The 17,942-nt window shown below is 53.0% G+C and overlaps 6 protein-coding genes across 6 annotated transcripts; 3 read left to right on the top strand and 3 right to left on the bottom strand.

The window, feature by feature from the left end:
• Nucleotides 1–28: 28 nt before the first annotated feature.
• QC762_602990 (uncharacterized protein) lies at nt 29–4,478 on the bottom strand. The gene is made up of 3 exons (XM_062891987.1): nt 3,632–4,478; nt 3,435–3,565; nt 29–3,327 (listed from the first exon to the last, which is right to left on the bottom strand). The coding sequence occupies exons 1-3, from the start codon at nt 3,733–3,735 to the stop codon at nt 992–994; spliced, it is 2,571 nt and encodes an 856-aa protein (XP_062740490.1). The 5' UTR covers nt 3,736–4,478; the 3' UTR covers nt 29–991.
• Nucleotides 4,479–4,794: 316 nt separating this feature from the next.
• QC762_603000 (uncharacterized protein) lies at nt 4,795–8,406 on the bottom strand. The gene is made up of 2 exons (XM_062891988.1): nt 8,180–8,406; nt 4,795–8,119 (listed from the first exon to the last, which is right to left on the bottom strand). Exons 1-2 carry the CDS (start codon nt 8,334–8,336, stop codon nt 4,872–4,874), a joined length of 3,405 nt encoding a protein of 1,134 aa, XP_062740489.1. The 5' UTR covers nt 8,337–8,406; the 3' UTR covers nt 4,795–4,871.
• Nucleotides 8,407–8,528: 122 nt separating this feature from the next.
• QC762_603010 (uncharacterized protein) lies at nt 8,529–11,723 on the top strand. Its single transcript, XM_062891989.1, has 2 exons — nt 8,529–11,243; nt 11,298–11,723. Exons 1-2 carry the CDS (start codon nt 9,358–9,360, stop codon nt 11,383–11,385), a joined length of 1,974 nt encoding a protein of 657 aa, XP_062740488.1. The 5' UTR covers nt 8,529–9,357; the 3' UTR covers nt 11,386–11,723.
• A 246-nt stretch (nt 11,724–11,969) lies between these two features.
• IDI1 (isopentenyl-diphosphate delta-isomerase idi1) lies at nt 11,970–13,068 on the top strand (the record flags this gene model as incomplete). Its single annotated transcript, XM_062891990.1, has 3 exons — nt 11,970–12,324; nt 12,427–12,765; nt 12,836–13,068. Exons 1-3 carry the CDS (start codon nt 12,126–12,128, stop codon nt 13,066–13,068), a joined length of 771 nt encoding a protein of 256 aa, XP_062740487.1. The 5' UTR covers nt 11,970–12,125.
• A 2,268-nt stretch (nt 13,069–15,336) lies between these two features.
• Nucleotides 15,337–16,743, top strand: QC762_603030 (uncharacterized protein; the record flags this gene model as incomplete). Its single annotated transcript, XM_062891991.1, has 2 exons — nt 15,337–15,857; nt 15,914–16,743. 2 exons carry the CDS (start codon nt 15,337–15,339, stop codon nt 16,368–16,370), a joined length of 978 nt encoding a protein of 325 aa, XP_062740486.1. The 3' UTR covers nt 16,371–16,743.
• ssb2 (Replication factor A protein 2) lies at nt 16,563–17,930 on the bottom strand. The gene is made up of 3 exons (XM_062891992.1): nt 17,783–17,930; nt 17,619–17,725; nt 16,563–17,554 (listed from the first exon to the last, which is right to left on the bottom strand). Exons 1-3 carry the CDS (start codon nt 17,784–17,786, stop codon nt 16,811–16,813), a joined length of 855 nt encoding a protein of 284 aa, XP_062740485.1. The 5' UTR covers nt 17,787–17,930; the 3' UTR covers nt 16,563–16,810.
• Between the last annotated feature and the right edge of the window lie 12 nt (nt 17,931–17,942).

Here is a 17,942-nt window from a genome sequence, read left to right as displayed (position 1 = left end):
CACAACAGCACACTTCTCTTTTGTACTTCTCGCTTCATTTTGTAGTCTTCTTTATAAAAGTGCCATCTTGGAAAAAGCAACAACACAGGTTCCATATTACTATGCCACAAAGATTTCACAATGCTCCCCGGCTCACTATAAATTCTTTTTCATCTTCATTATTCGCTTGATTCCCCCCTCAGCAACACAAGTCACAACAGCAACGCTGCTAGTTCATCATTTCAACGCTCCTCCTTGCTCGCCCTTCACCTTTTAAACCCCCTCACAGAAAACATAACCCTACACTTTCAACCCCCCCTCGCTTCCCTTAGCCTCGCGCTATCTCAAAGTAGGAGGTACCAATCAAACAACTACTACATACTGCTAAACCACACAGCACACCGTTCAGACAACATCCACACCAAACAGAAAACGTAGTAGTACTAGACTTCACAAAGAAAGAAAAGAGGCCTAAAAATCACCACAGATCAGTGGTTAATCGTTCACCAACCTCTGTCCCATACTCCTATCATCTCATTCCTTGCCTAGGTAAAATCACCACCAGACACTCCTTCCGTCCCTACCCCTGATTTTATGCCATTATCGACAAAACCTTTTTCTTAAGAACTATGCCACCACCACCGTCCGCTGTTCCAAAATTGCCCGCTTTTCTTGGGAGTAGGCCATGCCCGTACACAATTAAAAGAGAACCCATCTTATACCAGTCGCCAGCTGTTCGTGGAGGTAGGCAGCACGCTTGTAGACGTGGGCGGTCAGGATACGCGTCACCTCCTTCCAATTCGTGACATCGTCATCTAACGCCCCTAACTGTCTCTGCTTTCTTCAGGCTAACCTCCGTTGTTTTAGAGCCTCGGAAGGCTTGCTAAAGATGAGGCCGCCCATGTTCCCTTTTGTGCTCTTCACGAACTCGTTCCTCGTGTTCCCGCACCTGCATAATATGCTCCAAGGCCATTTGCACACGCTGGTCCGGATTTCCTTCACGGTCATTCCTCTAGCCGCGGAAGTTTCCCGGAGGAGGCATCATGCCCCTTCTGTCCATCCGCTCCATCCTATCAAAGGGACTGGGAAGCCCGCCATAGCCCATTACATTTGGCCCCAGACCATCAGGGCCTGGTCCGCCCGGTCCGCCCGGCACGCCGGGACCGCCTGGGAATCCCATACCGAGAGGTCCCATGAAGCCCGGGGGCGGGGGTCCGCCAAAGAAGCCCGGAGGCGGTTGCATCTGCCTTGGAGGTCCTGCCATGCCCTCAGGGGGTCCAGGAGGGGGGCCGCCAATGTGTGGAGGTAGCGGTACAGATGGGAAGTTGCTGGGACCTGGGGGTCCATGTGGGGGCGGGAAGTTTGGTGGGAACTGCATTCCGGGCATGGGCCCGACATTGGCATTCCGAGGACCGCTGTTGAGCAGCCCGGGAGGTGGGATCATTGGCCGTTGTGGCTGCATCTGAGGCGCCGGGCCCGCACCGCCCGAGGGGCCACCCATATGGAAAGGATGCATTTGGTGATCCAAGCCAGGAGGAGGCATCGGCCGCTGCAGGATCTGTGTCGGCTGTTGCGGAGGGCGGGCATTCATATCTCCGGGGTGGAATTGACTCTCATCCATGAAGCCTTGTGGTCCCGGCTGTCCACGAAGTTGTTGCTGCTGACGCTGGGACGCGCTTCTCTCACGCTGGTATTCAAGATGCTCACGGTCTGGCATTCCGGGAAGAGGCCCCTGCTTGCTGGATTGCTGCTGTTGTTGCATACGGGCGAGGAGCTGTTCGGGCAAATGCTGATCTGGCTGCCGTTGCTCAGGCCTCATTGGTTCAACGCGCCGGTGGCCCTGCATAAGGTGCATCAAGAATTCCGTATTTTCATTGACCACGCCAGGTGTTTGAGGCCCGCGAGGATTGGATTGACTCTGGCGCTGAGAAAGGAGTTCCTGTAAGGCATGCTCCGGCCGACTGACTGGCGGGGAATGAGATGGACCCGGCAGACCCATGCGAGATGTCATCATCTCATAAGGAGACGGCTGTGGTGGAGGACGGAAGCGGGGATCATCACGCCTGTCATTTCCGTACTGTTGAAATGGCTCTGGAGATGCCACATTGCTCTTCTGTGGCATCAAATTATACAGTCCTCCAGGGGCATCTCGGGGAGGGCCAGGGGGTGGAGGTCCATTTGGGGTAGGGCTGCCTGAGCCTCCCAGACGACTGCTATGGAGCTTCTCTATAAGCTGCTGGAAAGCAAGCTTGTCGGCCTCGCCCGATGGCGGTTTCCCATCGCCAGCAGATGCGGCTGGTGCCGGGGTGGGTGGTTCAGCTTTGGGCTGGCCATTTTCCTGCTGCGCCAGGAATGACAAGAACCGTGATGGCTTCGCTCCCTTGGGCCTGGCCGCGTCCTTGGCTTCGGCAGCGGGCGTGCCTGCATCAAGGCCTGTACCTCCAAAAGCCTCAAAAAACTTATCGGGTCTATTCTCGACTGCGGGTGCTGAGAGCACCTTGGGCTCCAGTTCGAAAAAGGAGTCAGTTGAAGGTTTGTCAAGAGCTATCGAAGCGGGCTTCTCATCCGACTTGGGTCCGCTCTTCATAGCTTCCATGAACTTGCGGAAATCGTCCGCGGTGCGGCCCTGAGAAGGTTCTTCCGCAGGCTCGGCCATCCACTCCGGGTCGTTCTCAACCTTCTGCTGGCGATCCCAGCGCCTTTCAAAGTTTCTGTCCTGGCGGTCATTGTGTCTTTCCGCAGGCCTTTCCTCTGGAGGGGCACGGTCTCTCCAGCTCTTTCTTTCGATATGCTTCTGTCCTGTCGAGGCCTCGGTGGCAGTGGCGGTCCCGCTGTCCTTGCTGAACCATGGGTCGGTCTTGCCTCTGGTGAGCCCATTCCTCCGTGGTGTTTCGGGGTCCTCGTCTTCTTGATCACGTGGGCGGAAGGTACGGCGGTTTCCACCATCCTGGTCTTCACGGTCCCTAGTCCGGCGGTCGTCGCGAGCTGGGAAGCGGTCGGTACCAGCGCCACCCATACGTCCCTGAAAGCGTTCGGCTCCTTCGGCGCCGAAGCTCTTGCGAGGCTTCACGGTACTCCAGCCCTCGGTATCCTGGTCCTGGTCTCCACGTCGCCGGAAACCATTGTTGTTCCGGCCATCTTTGCCGTCTCGATTATGATTATCCCGACCGAGTCGGTCACCGGTTGAGTCCGCGTCGTTGGTACGATTACGGAAGTTGAAGCGATCGGTTCGGTCCGGTCTGTCTAGATCCTTCGATCCTTTATCCGCATCGCCGCTCCGGGCGCCGCGGATTGCGGTTGCAGATGCGAAGGCATTGCGCGGGGGGCCGAGAATCAAGTCATCAGCAACTATTTTTGTCGAATTAGCAAAGATTGGTGATGAATTGTTGGGCTATGTTGGGCGCCATGCACTCTCTCCAACGCAGTTTTGGGGGGGGGGAAGGGGTAATCCATACATCCTGAAGTTCGGCTAGCATTGCGATCCAACGTCGGACGCCGGTTTTCCTGGCCCAGCAACAGACTGTCGCCGCCTTTGCGAGCATCGTTGACCTTTCCAGGCTGATTGCGGAATGTTTCGGGAGGTGGCCTGGAGAAAATAGAGGGGTTAGCCAAACCTGTATGTATGATCTGAAATTGGGCCTTCGTCGCATACCCCATCCACTCTTCAGCGGGTGGAAGGCCCGGTGGCTTGACACATAGCGGAGATTGGCGCAAGAAGAGGAGGTGCTCCTCGGTGTAAGAGTATCTTTGAGCCATCGTGGTTAAATTAAGCAGCAACCATGAAAGGGTCGTTGGGCGCTCCTTTCTATGGAGATTGTGGCGGGCGTGGCCGAATGATGTCGACCAGACGTCCGCAGAGGAGTATTTGGCTGACGCTTGTTTGGTTAGAATATAGAGGCTCGAGAGTTATCGAATGTGAAACCAAGCGCTCGATTGATGGCAGCGCAGTGATTGATGGCGGTCCTCACCGGAGGAGGTTATCCCAGCACCCGAGACTGATCAGGAGTCGGCTGTGTTGGCAGGTGAATTGCGGGCGAGGTGACAAGGTGTGGAGCGGTGCAGAAAAGGCAGGTCTACGGGGCGATGGGAAGGGAACTTGTTGCTCGAGGTTCGGCGGATGGGGGATTGGACGTGATGTCGAGGTAGGACGGTCGGTGGAAGCGCGGTGATTTTGGGCTCTTAGATTCTTGTTTGCGGGTGTGTGCTGCGGTGTGGTGTGGGTGAGGTGTGGGTGTGGGTGTGCGGTCGAGCAAATCAGTGATAAACGGGGTTCGTTCTGGAAGGAAAGAGGGTCTCAGGCGACTGGCTTTTGGGCACTAGGTACGGTAGAACGGGCAGTGGCGGTGCGACAAGCAGTGGCCCGGTGGACAGTGCTACCGACTACGTGTAGATGTGGATATTCAACTCACACTCCGCCGTTGTCCGCAGGGTTTGATTTTTCGGTGCAATGCAATGGCAGAGATGGAAGTAGTTGCTGGGGAGCAGGTGGCGGGGTCGTTGTCTCTTGTTTCGAAGCCTGAATCAAACAACTCACTGGCGAGGTATCCTTATCGATAAGAGCTGCCTTTCGCTTTCTCTTGCAGTAGACTTGCCTCACCAATCATGTCTTTCACAAGGCCATTCACCTGGTCATATCAATTCCTAGCCCAACAATTTCAGCTCCCGCGCAAGGCATCAAAGGGACCATGATGCAAATGTGGGGGAGTCCTTGTGTCCCCAAGACGGGAACTCCTTGCTGCAGCTGTCAAGGCAGCCACAACCCTTTCATTCAACAAATCACAGGCCCCCAACTTCCTTTGAGAACAGTACTCGAGCTTCCGCTGATAATCTTCAAAACGACTTGGTATCTTGGTATTGTCTCGTACATGCTCTACAATTATACAATTAAATGCTCAAGGCAGCCCGTTCTTACTCCATTCTGTAACCCTTTGCTGGTCACACGTCTCCCATATCCTCCTACGCAGGCCATCATAGACTGCAGCTTCACTGGAATCAGCGCACGCGGACCGTCGTTCCTCCAACCAGTTCATCACGCTGAATCTCGTCGTGAGCGTAGTACTGCCACCCTCGATACTACTAGCCCGGTAGAGTAATCTCAACACCTGGGTGCGTAGTGGTAGCCTCATGTATGGGTTGACCGCCAGAGCAAGGATTCTCTCCAAGATTGGTCCCCGGCTACGCTTTTTGTGGTAGAGCTCCAGGTCAGAAGCTGAACGTAACCCGTCGATGAGGTACGTCAACAGCCAACTTATCTGGGTATAAAAGGCATCGCCGACGTTGGGCTCCTCGGTCAGTATCTCATCCACCAGAGGCAGCTTGTCCAGACTCCAGTATGGTCCTCGAGTCAAAAAAATGTTGACCTTGGGGTAAAGGCCATGGAGCGGGTCGCGTACGATATGCAAGGCGTGGCTGGCAAACGCGACTATTGTGCTGGGCAGAGGTCCGTTGTTGATATTGTCTTTGGCCGTTTCCGCGAGTTCAGACAAAAGCAGCCAAACTTGCTCCTTCTCTTCATACTGTGATTGTTTGATCTTGTCTGCCACCTTGAGAATACTGACAAGCGCCTCTTTACGGATACTGGCATGTTCAGATGCCAGCAATGCAATCAAGGAGGTCGCATAACCTTCGTCGACAAGTTCATCTGCTGTCTTGTTTGCCCACTTCATCAAAGCTGAGTGTTCTGCTTCCAAACTATCGGGGACATGCAGCATGCCCTCCAAGGTTTCTTGATCGATGTTCGTTTCGAGTGTGGCCGCATCCTGTGTATCCACTGCCTTCTTCTCGGATTTTGGTTTCGAAGATGACCAAGAATTGTGCTGAAATTCAAGCGTCTCAGGAACGCCTGCCTTGGCAAGCTTGCCCTTGGGATCTGGGAGGTCACTCACCATCTTGGAAAAGATCGAGCTAAGTATCGGTCTGCTCTCACCAACAGTGACTGACAGCCCCAGATAGCTAGGCAAAATTCGGCCAAGAGCCTTGAGCACCTCTTCCCCTCCATTCTTAGATGCGTGGGGAAGTTGGTCCCGGATAGCAAGAATGATGGGGCTCACGAGTGGCTCATCGATGTTTTGACTAGTGGACTCGGCAGTCTCTTGTGCAATATCTTGCAGCATTTCGACATACTTCACCGATTTGATGGCGCATTGCGTTAAGCAGTTATCCAAGAACGGCCATGCCTGAGAGGCGTACTTGGAAGAGGACTGAAGAGCTTCAATCAACGGAAGCAAGCCAGGGTGTCCGGCATGACCTGGAACGAGCTGTTGTTCGACGGCCACAAAGTTCAAAACCTGCTTCATCGCCTCCAGCGAAACACCCTTTGGGGCCTCGACGCAGATCTTCAGCAACTGAGTGAAAGGTGACAAAGTGGTTGCTTTCGAAGCCCCGAACCACCGCATGCCAGGAGAGTACCCAGCAATAGCCAGAAGACTTTCAAGTTCTTTCAGCCCGAGGGCAAAGTCACGCGGATCCTCCAGTTCTTGGTTGGAGATGCGGCCCAGAACAGCGTCTAGATGGGCGGAAACATCCAATTTGGCACTCAGCGTAGCTTGAGGCAGCACCTCATAGCATAGACGTAGCAGCCGACTTGCCGCTTCGCGGTGGAGTAGATCCTCTGTGGGGATTTTTTGGCATGCAGTAATCATATTGCGAATGCCAGGGGCGCGCTGGCAAAACTCGTCCACCAGCCTTCGAGCGGCTTCGTTCCATATCGACTTATTGGTGTGAGAAGGGTCCTGGTAGATTGTGATGACAGCATCAAGTTTCTCTATGGCCACTACCAGGATCCTCGTGGCAAAGAACTTGATCATATTTGATTTGTGTTCTAGGCAGCGGACGAGGGCCTTTTGGCTCAGAGGAAGCGGGAGGACGTTGTCAAGAACAATTGACGTAGGTGGGGGCAGCTCGGGGACGTTTGGACCGCGGCACAGATTCTCTGGTATTGGGAGAATGACGGTATTGAACAAAAACGCCGCGTAACCAATCCATGTGGCAGAAAGCTTCGGTTCAAAGGTGAAAGATTTGTTGTTGATGAAGTAGTTGGCCACTAGTTCCGGTGCCACCTTGAAGATAGAGGTGATGAGTTGACTTTGTTTGACGCTTGACCAAGGGCGCAGATTTGGTAGAAAGTTCGAGAGCGTGAAGTTTCGAATAGGCACTTCCGTCTTGAACTTGTTCATCCACGCAACCGCTTCCAGGCCCAAGTCGTCGAGCTCCGCCCTTGGTATTGTCGTGTTTGGGTCTATCTCCCGGGGGTAGAATCCAGCGTCCTGTCTCAAGACGCCACAAGCTGGGTTTGTGCACACAGCTAATAATAGTTCGTGGGCCATATCAGCTATCGAGGGCTCGTCTTCGGCTGGGGAATCGAGGCGATACTGGTAAAGCGCCGATAATCGAACAAGGGTCGAGGTGTTGAGCAGGTTTGACTTGGCCTCGCGGGGAACCTTGTCGTCCATAATAATGTGATTTTTCAGCCCAACGAGTAGCTCCTTGAGCATATATGGAGGATCCTGCTTGACGTCCCTGGTTAGCGCAGAGACGATGTCTCTTTGGGAGAGCAATTCCTTCTTCGCCTCTGGGTGAAGGTATTTGATTGCGGCGAGAAAGAATTGAATAGCATTAGTGCGAGCCGAAGGTCGCTTGGTGTCTTCCTTGTCCTCTCCCATGTGGACGATACCCATATTGCGGGCCAATGATTTCAACATGGTCGCCCTCGCCCTGAAAAAGGGTCTCGCAATCGCCCCTCCATCAAAGCTGACCGCCTCCCTCAACAAGCGAAGTGTGGGAGAGATGACAAAGGATTTCCCCTTGTCAGCGGTTAAATTCCGACTGATCAGCTGTTGAAATTCTTTGATCAACAGTGTTCTGCAAATTCCAAGCCCGTATGGGACGGTCTCAAGCGACTGGGAGAGCAGCCTCAGGAGCAGGACGAGCACCACGGGAACAGCGGACATGAGATTGTCGTTGTTGGTTTGACCGGCATGACTCCATGTGTGCATAATATCTGGCAGATAGACCGGGTTCTCCCCATCTTCGGCGGGTTTCTCTGAATCCAAATAATCTCGGAGAATTTTGGCGCGTTCGCTCTTTATGCCGCCATCTGTGCTGAGGAGTTCGTCAAGGTAGAGTTTGAGCGATTGAAGACCTGGGATTTCAAGTTAGCCGCACAATTGACCTGCCAACACTGGAAACGGAAGGTACAAACCATGTCTTGACCGCGCTGGGTCCTGGTCGAATACCAGGAGTTGCCTCAACTGTCTGCTGGCGTGGACTTCCTCGGACGTCGGTGCTTCATGAACCACCTTGGCTCTTTTTCTCGGACCACCGGCAGCATCGCCGCCATAAGAGAACCGTTTCCCCATTCTGCGCAAACGAATCCAATGTCGAATGAACTATGCGACAAGAATTCGGGTATGCTGTCGCAAAACAGCGTTGCTTGGGTAACTTTCTGGGAAATTCACTATTCTGCACCAAGTCACCGCTTTCCAATCGTGAACTAGCCGGGCGATAAGATCACTAGCTTCAGTCAGATAAGACCAAGCTTTCTGTTCCCCATGCTATTGATAGGAAGCCAACTACCCAACTAACTTAAAAGTACACACAATTAAATTACTCGATGAAGCTCAAAGATACCTAATCTGATATGTTTCTCACTCGATATCTTGGTTTTCTACTTGGCTTCATACGCGGACAGAACTAAGCGAACTATTCAGAACGACTCTGCTCCACAACCCTAACCCGTATCGTGCCACGAACCCAAGTTTCTGAACAATCAGCTCAACGACCTGCAGGGGCCTCGCACGACAGCTTGGATGACCGCATCTGTGAGATCTTCTTTCTACGATTCGCACCTTCGGTCCTCCACAATCAATGGCCCAGCCACCAACCACTTTTCTCACCTACCTCTCGAAGCGGGGGAGGTACGATGATGCTTCATAGCAATGCCGGTTATCGGCAGCATGCACTAATCCTCTCTATGTACGGGTTCCGAAACAACGGTCAATCTTTACCTAAACCTTTGCCAGGGTGCTGTGCAGTCACACCCCTCCAAGGGCCCAGCCAGTTCCTACACAAGAGAGGGGGACCTCCCTCCTCGAGTTGACTCATGACTTCTCACCTTCACTCTCATGCACTTGCCTTGAAAACCTCTTCGATAAACCGAACGTCGTGCATTGCATTGCATTGCACCTCAACCTGCAACGTCAAAAAATACTCTCTGGGTTCTGCGTCGCATTCGGTTCATCGTCCCGTCTTTTACCAATACAGGGTCCGGTCCGGCTTGCCTCATCCGAACAGGCCGAGCCGTCAAGCTCTCTCCGGTGGCGGACTTACCTTGAACACTTTCAACACACACAAAATACTTCTGTAAAAAAGGTCATCAAAATGCCTTCAAGTCCAAGAAGTCAGCCAATTCCAGCAAGAAAAGAATCTTCCATCCCTAGCAGCCACCATGACCGCCACGCATCCTTAGCAAACTCCTTCCTCTCCACTTCGCCTCTTGCCCAAGAAGTCCTGGCACGAGACCTTGCAGCTTTCTCCGATGACGAAGACATACCCGTCGACACAGAAGTAGTTGACGGATCTGACCATGGAGAAGACGATGCCACCCAAGGACCAACTCTGTACCGCCGGCCAAGCGGGATAGCCTTTGGGACTACCCGCCCAGCTCTTGCTCTTCCCTTAGGACATGATGATCCCGCCTTACTCACCCGCACTGAGCGAGCCCGCAGCCGTGATGCTGAACGGTCTTTGCTGAGGGACAATCATATTATTCCGCCTAAACACCACCATGAGCCACCACCAAAAGGCATCGCCGGCCAGTTCTCCCGGTTGTACAAACGACTCTTCAGCACCAAGGTCCCTCTTCCGTCCAGTGATGAGGAAGCACCTCGCATCATCATCGGTCCGGATGAGCGGGCTCCCTTGCTGGGAAGCACCTCTCGTCATCCATCAGATGCCCCGGAAAATCTCAACGAGCAATGGGAAGCTGCCGTGGCGGCAGGACAAATCCGCACCACCTGGCAGCGGGAGGCGAAAACTATTGCTGGTTATTCCAAATCACTGATTGTCACCTTTTTGCTGCAGTACTCCTTGACAGTAACGTCCATCTTTGCTGTTGCAAGACTAGGAACTGTCGAGTTGGGAGCAGTGACATTGGCTACCATGACAGCAAACATCACCTGCTACGCTCCTATCCAGGGTCTGGCCACGAGTCTGGATACCCTCTGTGCGCAGGCGTTTGGGTCTGGGCACAAGACCCTAGTGGGGCTGCAGATGCAGAGGATGGTGTACTTTTTGATGTTGGTGCTCGTGCCGGTGATGGGGGTGTGGTGGAAGTCGGAGGAGATATTGATCAAACTGGGAATTGAACAGGCGAGCGCGGCGTTTGCGGGGATTTATCTCAGGACGATTGTGTTGGGTGCGCCAGCGTATGCTATATTTGAAGCAGGGAAACGGTTTGTCTTGGCCCAGGGACTGTTTCATGCTACTACGTATGTGCTGCTTGTGGCGGCGCCGGTGAATGTTCTGTTGAACTTTTTGTTTGTGTGGAAGCTGGGTTGGGGGTTTAAGGGCGCTCCGATGGCGGTGGCTATTACGCAGAATTTGTTGCCGTTGTTGTTGGGGCTATATGTGTGGAAGGTGGAAGGGAAGGAGGCGTGGGGAGGGTTTAAGAAGGGGGCCTTGAGGAATTGGGGACCGATGATTAGGTTGGCGTTACCGGGGATGATTATGGTTGTGGCGGAGTGGTTCGCTTTTGAGATTTTGACGCTGTTGTGTGGGAGGATTGGGGTGACGACACTGGCGGCGCAGAGTGTGTTGGTTACTATTACTTCGACAACTTTTCAGATTCCGTTTCCGTTGTCGATTGCGGGCTCGACGAGGGTTGCGAATTTGGTGGGGGCTAAGTTGGTGGACGCTGGGAAGACTTCGGCCAAGGTGACTGTATTTGGCGGCTTTCTCGTGGGGGTGTTTAACCTGACGATACTGACGGTGTTTCGGTATCAAATCCCGCGGCTTTTTACTGACGATGAGGATGTCATCAACTTGGTTGCGAAGGTCCTTCCTGTTTGTGCGCTGATGCAGGTCTTCGATGGCATGGCTGCTGTCTCTCATGGGCTGCTGCGTGGTATTGGCAAGCAAGAATTCGGAGGATACGCCAACTTGGTCTGTTATTATGTCGTGGCGCTGCCCATCTCCTTTGGCTTGGGCTTTGGCCTGGACTGGAAGTTGACTGGCCTCTGGATCGGCGTCACGATTGGCCTAGGCCTGTGAGTTCTCCTTGAACCAGATTTGATGATGCGATTGCTAATATTCCTGTTTAGCGTGTCGTTGGTTGAATATGCATTTATCTGGGCATCTGATTGGGATCAGGCAGCCAAAGAGGCTGAGAACAGAAACAACGCCGGCTGATAATAGAAATCCAAGTAAAAGATTTGGAAGAAGAGAAGAGGAGAAAATCGGGTTGATGAAACATATGACGACATCACAAGAATGGCAAAATGAATAGGATATGAAACAACTATGAATGAGTTGACTATTGCGATGGTTTGGAAAAAATACACATAACGCTTGTTTCAGCGTATATTTACAAAGGGATGTGAGGCAAGCATAAGTTGATATATGCCCAAACTTGGGGCTCGGGTGAAGTTGGAGAATAGGGGTAAAAAGGGGCATCAACCGCTGGGCCATGCCGGTTAGTACCTAATGGTTACGTACACAATATTTACTTCCGCCAAAAACCAAGACGATTTTTTTGGGTTTGGTGACGGATTTCATTAAGAACATTTCACCGCCCTCACATGATGGGCACAATAACATTCGATGCAAAGCTTGTGTTTTATCTTCCTCTTTGGGTGTAAGTGGCGGGTGCACCCTTCGGGTGGCAAGGGTGTTCTTTGAAGGGTTCTGGCGGCTGCCAGAGGTCCGCGCGATTTGCCCCTCGTGCCAGGCTGCTGGGCCGGGGCCCGGCGATTACCCGGGCAATAAAGCAGAAGGGTTCAGGGCACCCACTTTAAATTGCAGCTGTGTTGACCCTTATCGTGGACTTGTTGGGGAACCTTAATTCCTTCCAATATAACTTGCGCCCAAACCCTCTGTCTACCACCCGTGACGCGCTCCTAACCTCACCCACTTCCTCTATACCGCCCACCATGTCTGTCACCACCATCGAGACCCAGACGCGCAGCGTCCCCATCACAGCCGAGACCATCCTTAGCCTGTTCCCCGATATCGACACCAGCGGCGAGGCGCTCGAGGGCCACGATGAGGAGCAGATCCGCTTGATGGACGAGGTCTGCATTGTGACAGACGAGAATGATATGCCGATCGGAACTGCCAGCAAGAAGCTTTGTGAGTTGTCACCATAATACAAGAAGCAGCTAGGAAAGGGGGGGAGGGGTTGTTATGCGCGGGGTTCATGTTGTACTGACCAGGAACACCACGCGCAACCAGGCCACCTTATGACGAACATCGACAAGGGACTCTTGCACCGCGCCTTCTCCGTCTTCCTCTTCAACGACAAGAACGAGCTGCTTCTTCAGCAGCGTGCCTCCGAGAAGATTACCTTCCCGGACATGTGGACCAACACCTGCTGCTCACACCCGCTGCACATGGCGAGCGAGACCGGGTCCAACCTGGAGGACTCTGTTTTGGGCGTCAAGAATGCTGCGCGACGGAAGTTGGACCACGAATTGGGCATCAAGAAGGAGCAGGTCCCCCTGGAGGACTTTCACTTCCTGACACGCATTCACTACAAGGCGCCAAGCGACGGGAAATGGGGCGAGCACGAGAGTGAGTAGCAATGATGTGCAGCCGCCCCGCGCTGTCGTGCCAATGTGCTAACCATGAGGTACCACTCTAGTCGACTACATTCTCTTCATCAAGGCCAATGTCGATCTTAACCCCAGCCCGAACGAGGTCAAGGACGTACAGTATGTCTCTGCCGAGAAGCTGAAGCAGCTCTTTGAGGATCCTTCCCTTAAGTTCACGCCTTGGTTCAAGCTGATCTGCAACTCGATGCTGTTTGAGTGGTGGGCGAACTTGGACACTGGGCTCGACAAGTACAAGAACGAGCAGGAGATCCGCCGCATGTAGTGGACGGGATCGGAATTCGGATTACACAGCAAAACACAGCAAAAGAAAAGTGCAGTTTTTCGAGACGTTGGCCGTCCGATTGGTTTCCGCTTTTTATGCCTAAGATATCCGCTCTCTGCGTTGTTTGGACCGGCGACTTAGAAAGCCGGGCAGAGAGCCGCTTGCTTCCTTTTTCAGCATCTTGCATACACAACACTGGTAGTGTTACTTAATCGCAGAGCAATTGCTTTGGGGGGGCTAGGGTGGGGGGTTTCTACCAAATTAATAATCGGAAGAACTATTTCCTGTAGATTCGGCAACGGGGAGTACAGAACATTGGTGCTCCGGGAATGCAACCATGCGATGTGACAACAACAACAACAACAACAACAAAGCTGTTCGTGCTTGCTGCTGAGTACACCACCCGTTTATCTCTATCTTCGACTGGACAAACTCTTATCATGACAGGCATCACTATCTCTCGGGAACCAGCGGCTGCAGGCAGGGCGTGCGGTCAGGACACCCATGGCTGCGTCACCTGATCATCTTGCATATCCGTGTACATACAGGTCACGAATTGACGACGTTTGATTGGAACAGGGCGACTTACATGACCATTTGATAGCCAACTTTCCACTCAAACACCGGTGGGACCCGATGCTCGGATCAGCACAGTCCCCCCAGTCCCCTAGTCCGTCTAACTTGGCATGTGCAGCTGAACCGCTAGGAATTGGACTGTTGAGCCTGGGGACAAGGACCCTGTTCGTCAACAGGATGCTGTACAGGTTGCATCTCGTGCAGGCTTCATTGGATAGCGAGTTTGGACGAAGGCGAGATCCCAACCCCCACCTTTGACCGACGTTGGGGATGCCGGCGCTGCCGTTGCTTCATGGTTCCGTCCTTGGGACCTCCCTGGTTTCCCCCGGTCTGTGGGCAGCCGTTGGTAGCCAATGGATACGCCCGCCCCGTTGTCCGGGACCTTCAACGGAACCATTCCCGACCATTTCCTGTTCCCTAACAGAGAGATACGGACTTGTGTTGTCTGATGACTGGGTGGACTGGGGGAGACCTTCTCCGGCTCTCTGCGGTGTGAGTGCTCACACATGGGGAGCCCACCGTTCCCCTACATGCATGTCCTCGTGGGCGTGGTGTAAGTGCTCCCCGTCTTTCCCAAAAGAGCCCGCTGCATTCCTCCGGCTGCTTGCCTGATTTCCAAACATTGGAACTTCTCATCCCACCTATCTTATCGTCTCCGACTCTCGTCATCCTTGTCTCATTACGTCGGAGCAAGCTGGTCCCCCTTCGTGTCATTTGTCTCAGAAATTGTTAAGAGGCCCGTCCTAGTTTGCTGTCTACATATTCAAGGTGCCTACCTGCCACTTCGTCGCCTTCTTGGATTCTTCGTCAGAACTACCACTATCCCAGAGTTGATCCAGTACAACAACCCCCCGTATTATCCAAGTCTACTTGAAAGTCCCCCATTCAGGGGGGCAATTTAGCATCAAGGGCACGCACACACTCTACGCGCTGTTGCCATTGTCTTGCCTGTTGTTTGTTTGTTCGATCTTGTAGTTGTTGCTGTGTTGCTGCTGTTGTTGTCTTGTTTGCTTCTTCTTGCACAACGACCATAACCTGCTACCGCTGCTACTACCACCACTCAGATTACTAGGACAATCCCTACCAGGACTCGTCCCATCCAGTCATTTTGCCACTCCCACTACCCAATCTATCACCATCAACCCATCTTCACAGCCCACGCCAAGAAACCCCAAACAACAATCATCCATTCACTCTCCGGCCGACTGGTACTTACACATATATACAAACACTTTCCCCCCCAACCTATCTTTTGTCGTCTTTTTACTCTTACGTGTAACGAGACATTCGAGAACAACAACAGCCGCTCTTCGAAGATAACCCATACAGCCGGGTCTTGGTCAAGACCTTTTCTTCGATTACACTTTAACCTCTGTTTTTACCAGCCAACGGAGCCAGGACAGCTCAAAAGACCACATTGATGTCTGCTGATTTGCGAACCGCACTTAATTGCCTCCGCCACCCGTCCAGTAAGTCAGGAAATCACACATTGCGGTTGTTCTGGAAGACCGAGATGCTAATGAGGTCGTCCTCAATAGGGTTTATGCCCGTCTCGAGAAGTCAGCTTTCGAGAGTCCATACGGGTGATAGTATACAAAATATATCAGACACATAAAGTACTTCTCTCCCTCCCAAGTCGTCCGTCTTATCTCATGCTCACCATGATGTAGTTGAACGAGACGTTAGCCCAGCATGGCGACGTCAACCACCACCACAACAACAACAACAACCACGACCTCCAGCCCCTCCGCCACGACCATTCCACTCTCCACCTCATCAACAACAACAAACAGTGGTGGGAATGGCAGCAGTAGTGGCGTGAAAGTCCTCGCAACACTCACCAAACGCTCCCTCCTCCCCGCAGCCTGGAACACCCAAGTGCGCACCGTCCAAACCCACGAATGCCGCGAGGCGGCCCTCAGTCTCGCGCACGCGTTCCAGGCGGATGACTACGCGAGGTATCTGGTGGATATCGAGAGCAACCCCGCTGTTGAATCCCCTCTTTCCAACGATAATACCGCCACCACATCTGGAGGGGTGACGTTCACCTGGGCTGGTTTCGGCGGCGAGGCAAAGGGACGACAGGGCAAGGGTGCGGCGGAAGACAAATGGAACCTTCACGTCGATATCCTGACTTACACCGTCGCCTCTCACTGTATCGGCGGGGGGCTTGTGACGACGGTGGGGGAGGATTTTGATAGTGTTGCTCTTTGGTAAGTGCCCCTCCCCTCACCGCATGATGAAAACAAAGTGTTGATAAAAGAAAAAGGGTACCACCCAACCCACCCCCCTCCCTCGACAGCTACCTAACTCACTTCCGCTCTGGGCTCTGGCGTCTGCACTTCCAACTCTGCGCTGAAGGCCGTCGCCGTCTCTTTGATGAGATCCTCCCTCTGCTTCACGACACCAAGCGGGAGGTCTTGGGCCCGGAGAAGGAGAATGATGCTTGGTATTTGGTTTACTTGGGCACTAAACCGAGATCTCAGGGGAGGGGCTTGGGGGGACGGTTGCTGAGGGATGGGATGATGAGGGCGGATAGGGAGGGGAGGCAGATGTACCTTGAGTCGAGCTCGGCGGTGAATAATGAGTATTACAAGAAGTTTGGGTTTGAGATCAAGAAGGAGATTTATTTGAAGAGGGGAAGGTGGCCGGTTAGGTTGACTATCATGGTGCGGGAGCCGGGCGCGACGGGGAAGGGGAGGAGGGTTGGCAAGGTTGTTGGTTGATTTGGGAAAGAGAGGAAGGGATGGTTTCTGGTGCGTCTGGATTTTCTGTTTTTGGATGTTTGATGCTGGTTGATCAACTCAACCTATGGTGATTTTTGACCAAGTTTGAAAGGGGGTCGTTTGCTTACATGTATCGCCATACTCAACATATGGCTCGCAGATTGACTTTTTGTTTGTTTGGCTAATTGGTCTTGGATTCTTGTTTGAGATGATGTTTTGCGCTCTTTACGACTGTTAGGTCAGATCTACCTAGATAGTAGCTATAATCCACCGAACAACTGCAATGATCCTTCGGTAGCCCCAAATCAGAATGCCATGGGAATTGTACGTACTCTACAGGAGGCAAATCAAAGCAATCAGTCAAATAACTGGCGCCGTGATATCCCTCGCCATGCATATCCCGTCATTCAATCTGTACATGCCCCCTACACCAAACAATTTTATGTCTCGAGAATGGCCCAGGTCTCATCATCAACAGTGGTATAGACAATACCGTTGCCCAATAATTCATCCGCCGCTGCAAGCACATCCCTCTTGCCCATCCCAGACCCAGCCATGACATCAGCGACATTGATCCCTTCTATCGATCTTGGATCGCTCTGCATGAACTGATACAACGACTTGGCCTGTCTCGAGCAAGACGCCACCCTAGCATTAGCCGCCGCAGCATCACCTGAATACCCATTCCCGCTGTCGATGAACATGCTGTCAGAGTCCCCTCCACCATGACCACCAGCAGCCGCACCCTCTTTTTGTGGCCAAGGACCACCAGGTAAACCCCTCGAGATGCAGACATGCACATAGGTAGACTCCAACAAATGATAGCTGACCTCGTTATAATCGTCGATCACTCTGACATGGTGTGCGCCAACGTGGATCTTGCCGTTGAAGCTCGAGAGTCTACCGAGAACACGGACCCAGGTGTCAAGGCTAAAGGGGGTCTCGGCACCTGATTCGGACTTTTCGAGGTCGACCCATTTCTTGACGTCGATGGTACCGCCGGTGCCGTCGTCGATCTTGTATGTGATGTTTGTGGTTTGGGGTTGGACGGAGCGCACTTGGCCGACAAGGGTGACTGTGCTGACGGGGAAGCCGTCGATGGTGATCTCGGACTCGTTGTAGCCGGCTTTGGCGTCGTGGATTTGCTTGATAGTTACTGGGCGGAGGTACTCGTCGATTGTGCTCTGTTGTGGGGGATCGATGTTAGCCTGGGGCTCAGGTAGTGCGAGACCTTATGTGGGAACATACCCTCTTTGATTGACCCTGACTGCCTTGCTGGGAACCGCTCATGAAGCCGCCGCCCTCATCACCGCCTTGGGCGCCATAGCCCGTTCTTTGATACCCGCCGTATGATGCTGCCATTACATTAGCCTTAGCCTGTCAATATTGTGTTCCTGATCGGTATAGCATACTCATGGTGTCCTGAAGTCGTTATATGTTGTTGCAAGAAGTCTGTCAATAGCGCGGGTGGTGTCGTAGTCAAGTCAACAACAAACTTCAAAATGCTTGGAAAGGTGAATAAACCGAAAGACGCGTTTCCCTCCCAGCTCCCTCGCGTCAGGTCGCGCAGGC

The sequence above is a fragment of the Podospora pseudocomata genome, chromosome 6 (genome assembly GCF_035222375.1).
Source record: "Podospora pseudocomata strain CBS 415.72m chromosome 6, whole genome shotgun sequence".
In the NCBI taxonomy this organism is placed as follows: Eukaryota; Fungi; Ascomycota; class Sordariomycetes; order Sordariales; family Podosporaceae; genus Podospora; species Podospora pseudocomata.
Note: the sequence above shows the minus strand (reverse complement) of the source record. Positions and strands in the feature narration are given on the sequence as shown.

What these genes read in the sequence shown, in the direction of transcription:
- ssb2 (XM_062891992.1), bottom strand. An exon ending in GTCAGGGTCAATCAAAGAGG is followed by an intron (nt 17,555 to 17,618) that starts GTATGTTCCCAC and finishes CCCCCACAACAG; the next exon opens with AGCACAATCGACGAGTACCT.
- QC762_603000 (XM_062891988.1), bottom strand. Translation starts at nt 8,336, where the DNA reads ATGGGGAAACGGTTCTCTTATGGCGGCGATGCTGCCGGTGGTCCGAGA. An exon ending in CCCAGCGCGGTCAAGACATG is followed by an intron (nt 8,120 to 8,179) that starts GTTTGTACCTTC and finishes TTGAAATCCCAG; the next exon opens with GTCTTCAATCGCTCAAACTC.
- QC762_602990 (XM_062891987.1), bottom strand. Translation starts at nt 3,735, where the DNA reads ATGGCTCAAAGATACTCTTACACCGAGGAGCACCTCCTCTTCTTGCGC. An exon ending in CCCGCTGAAGAGTGGATGGG is followed by an intron (nt 3,566 to 3,631) that starts GTATGCGACGAA and finishes TATTTTCTCCAG; the next exon opens with GCCACCTCCCGAAACATTCC. An exon ending in TGCTAGCCGAACTTCAGGAT is followed by an intron (nt 3,328 to 3,434) that starts GTATGGATTACC and finishes CGACAAAAATAG; the next exon opens with TTGCTGATGACTTGATTCTC.
- QC762_603010 (XM_062891989.1), top strand. Translation starts at nt 9,358, where the DNA reads ATGCCTTCAAGTCCAAGAAGTCAGCCAATTCCAGCAAGAAAAGAATCT. An exon ending in GTCACGATTGGCCTAGGCCT is followed by an intron (nt 11,244 to 11,297) that starts GTGAGTTCTCCT and finishes ATTCCTGTTTAG; the next exon opens with CGTGTCGTTGGTTGAATATG.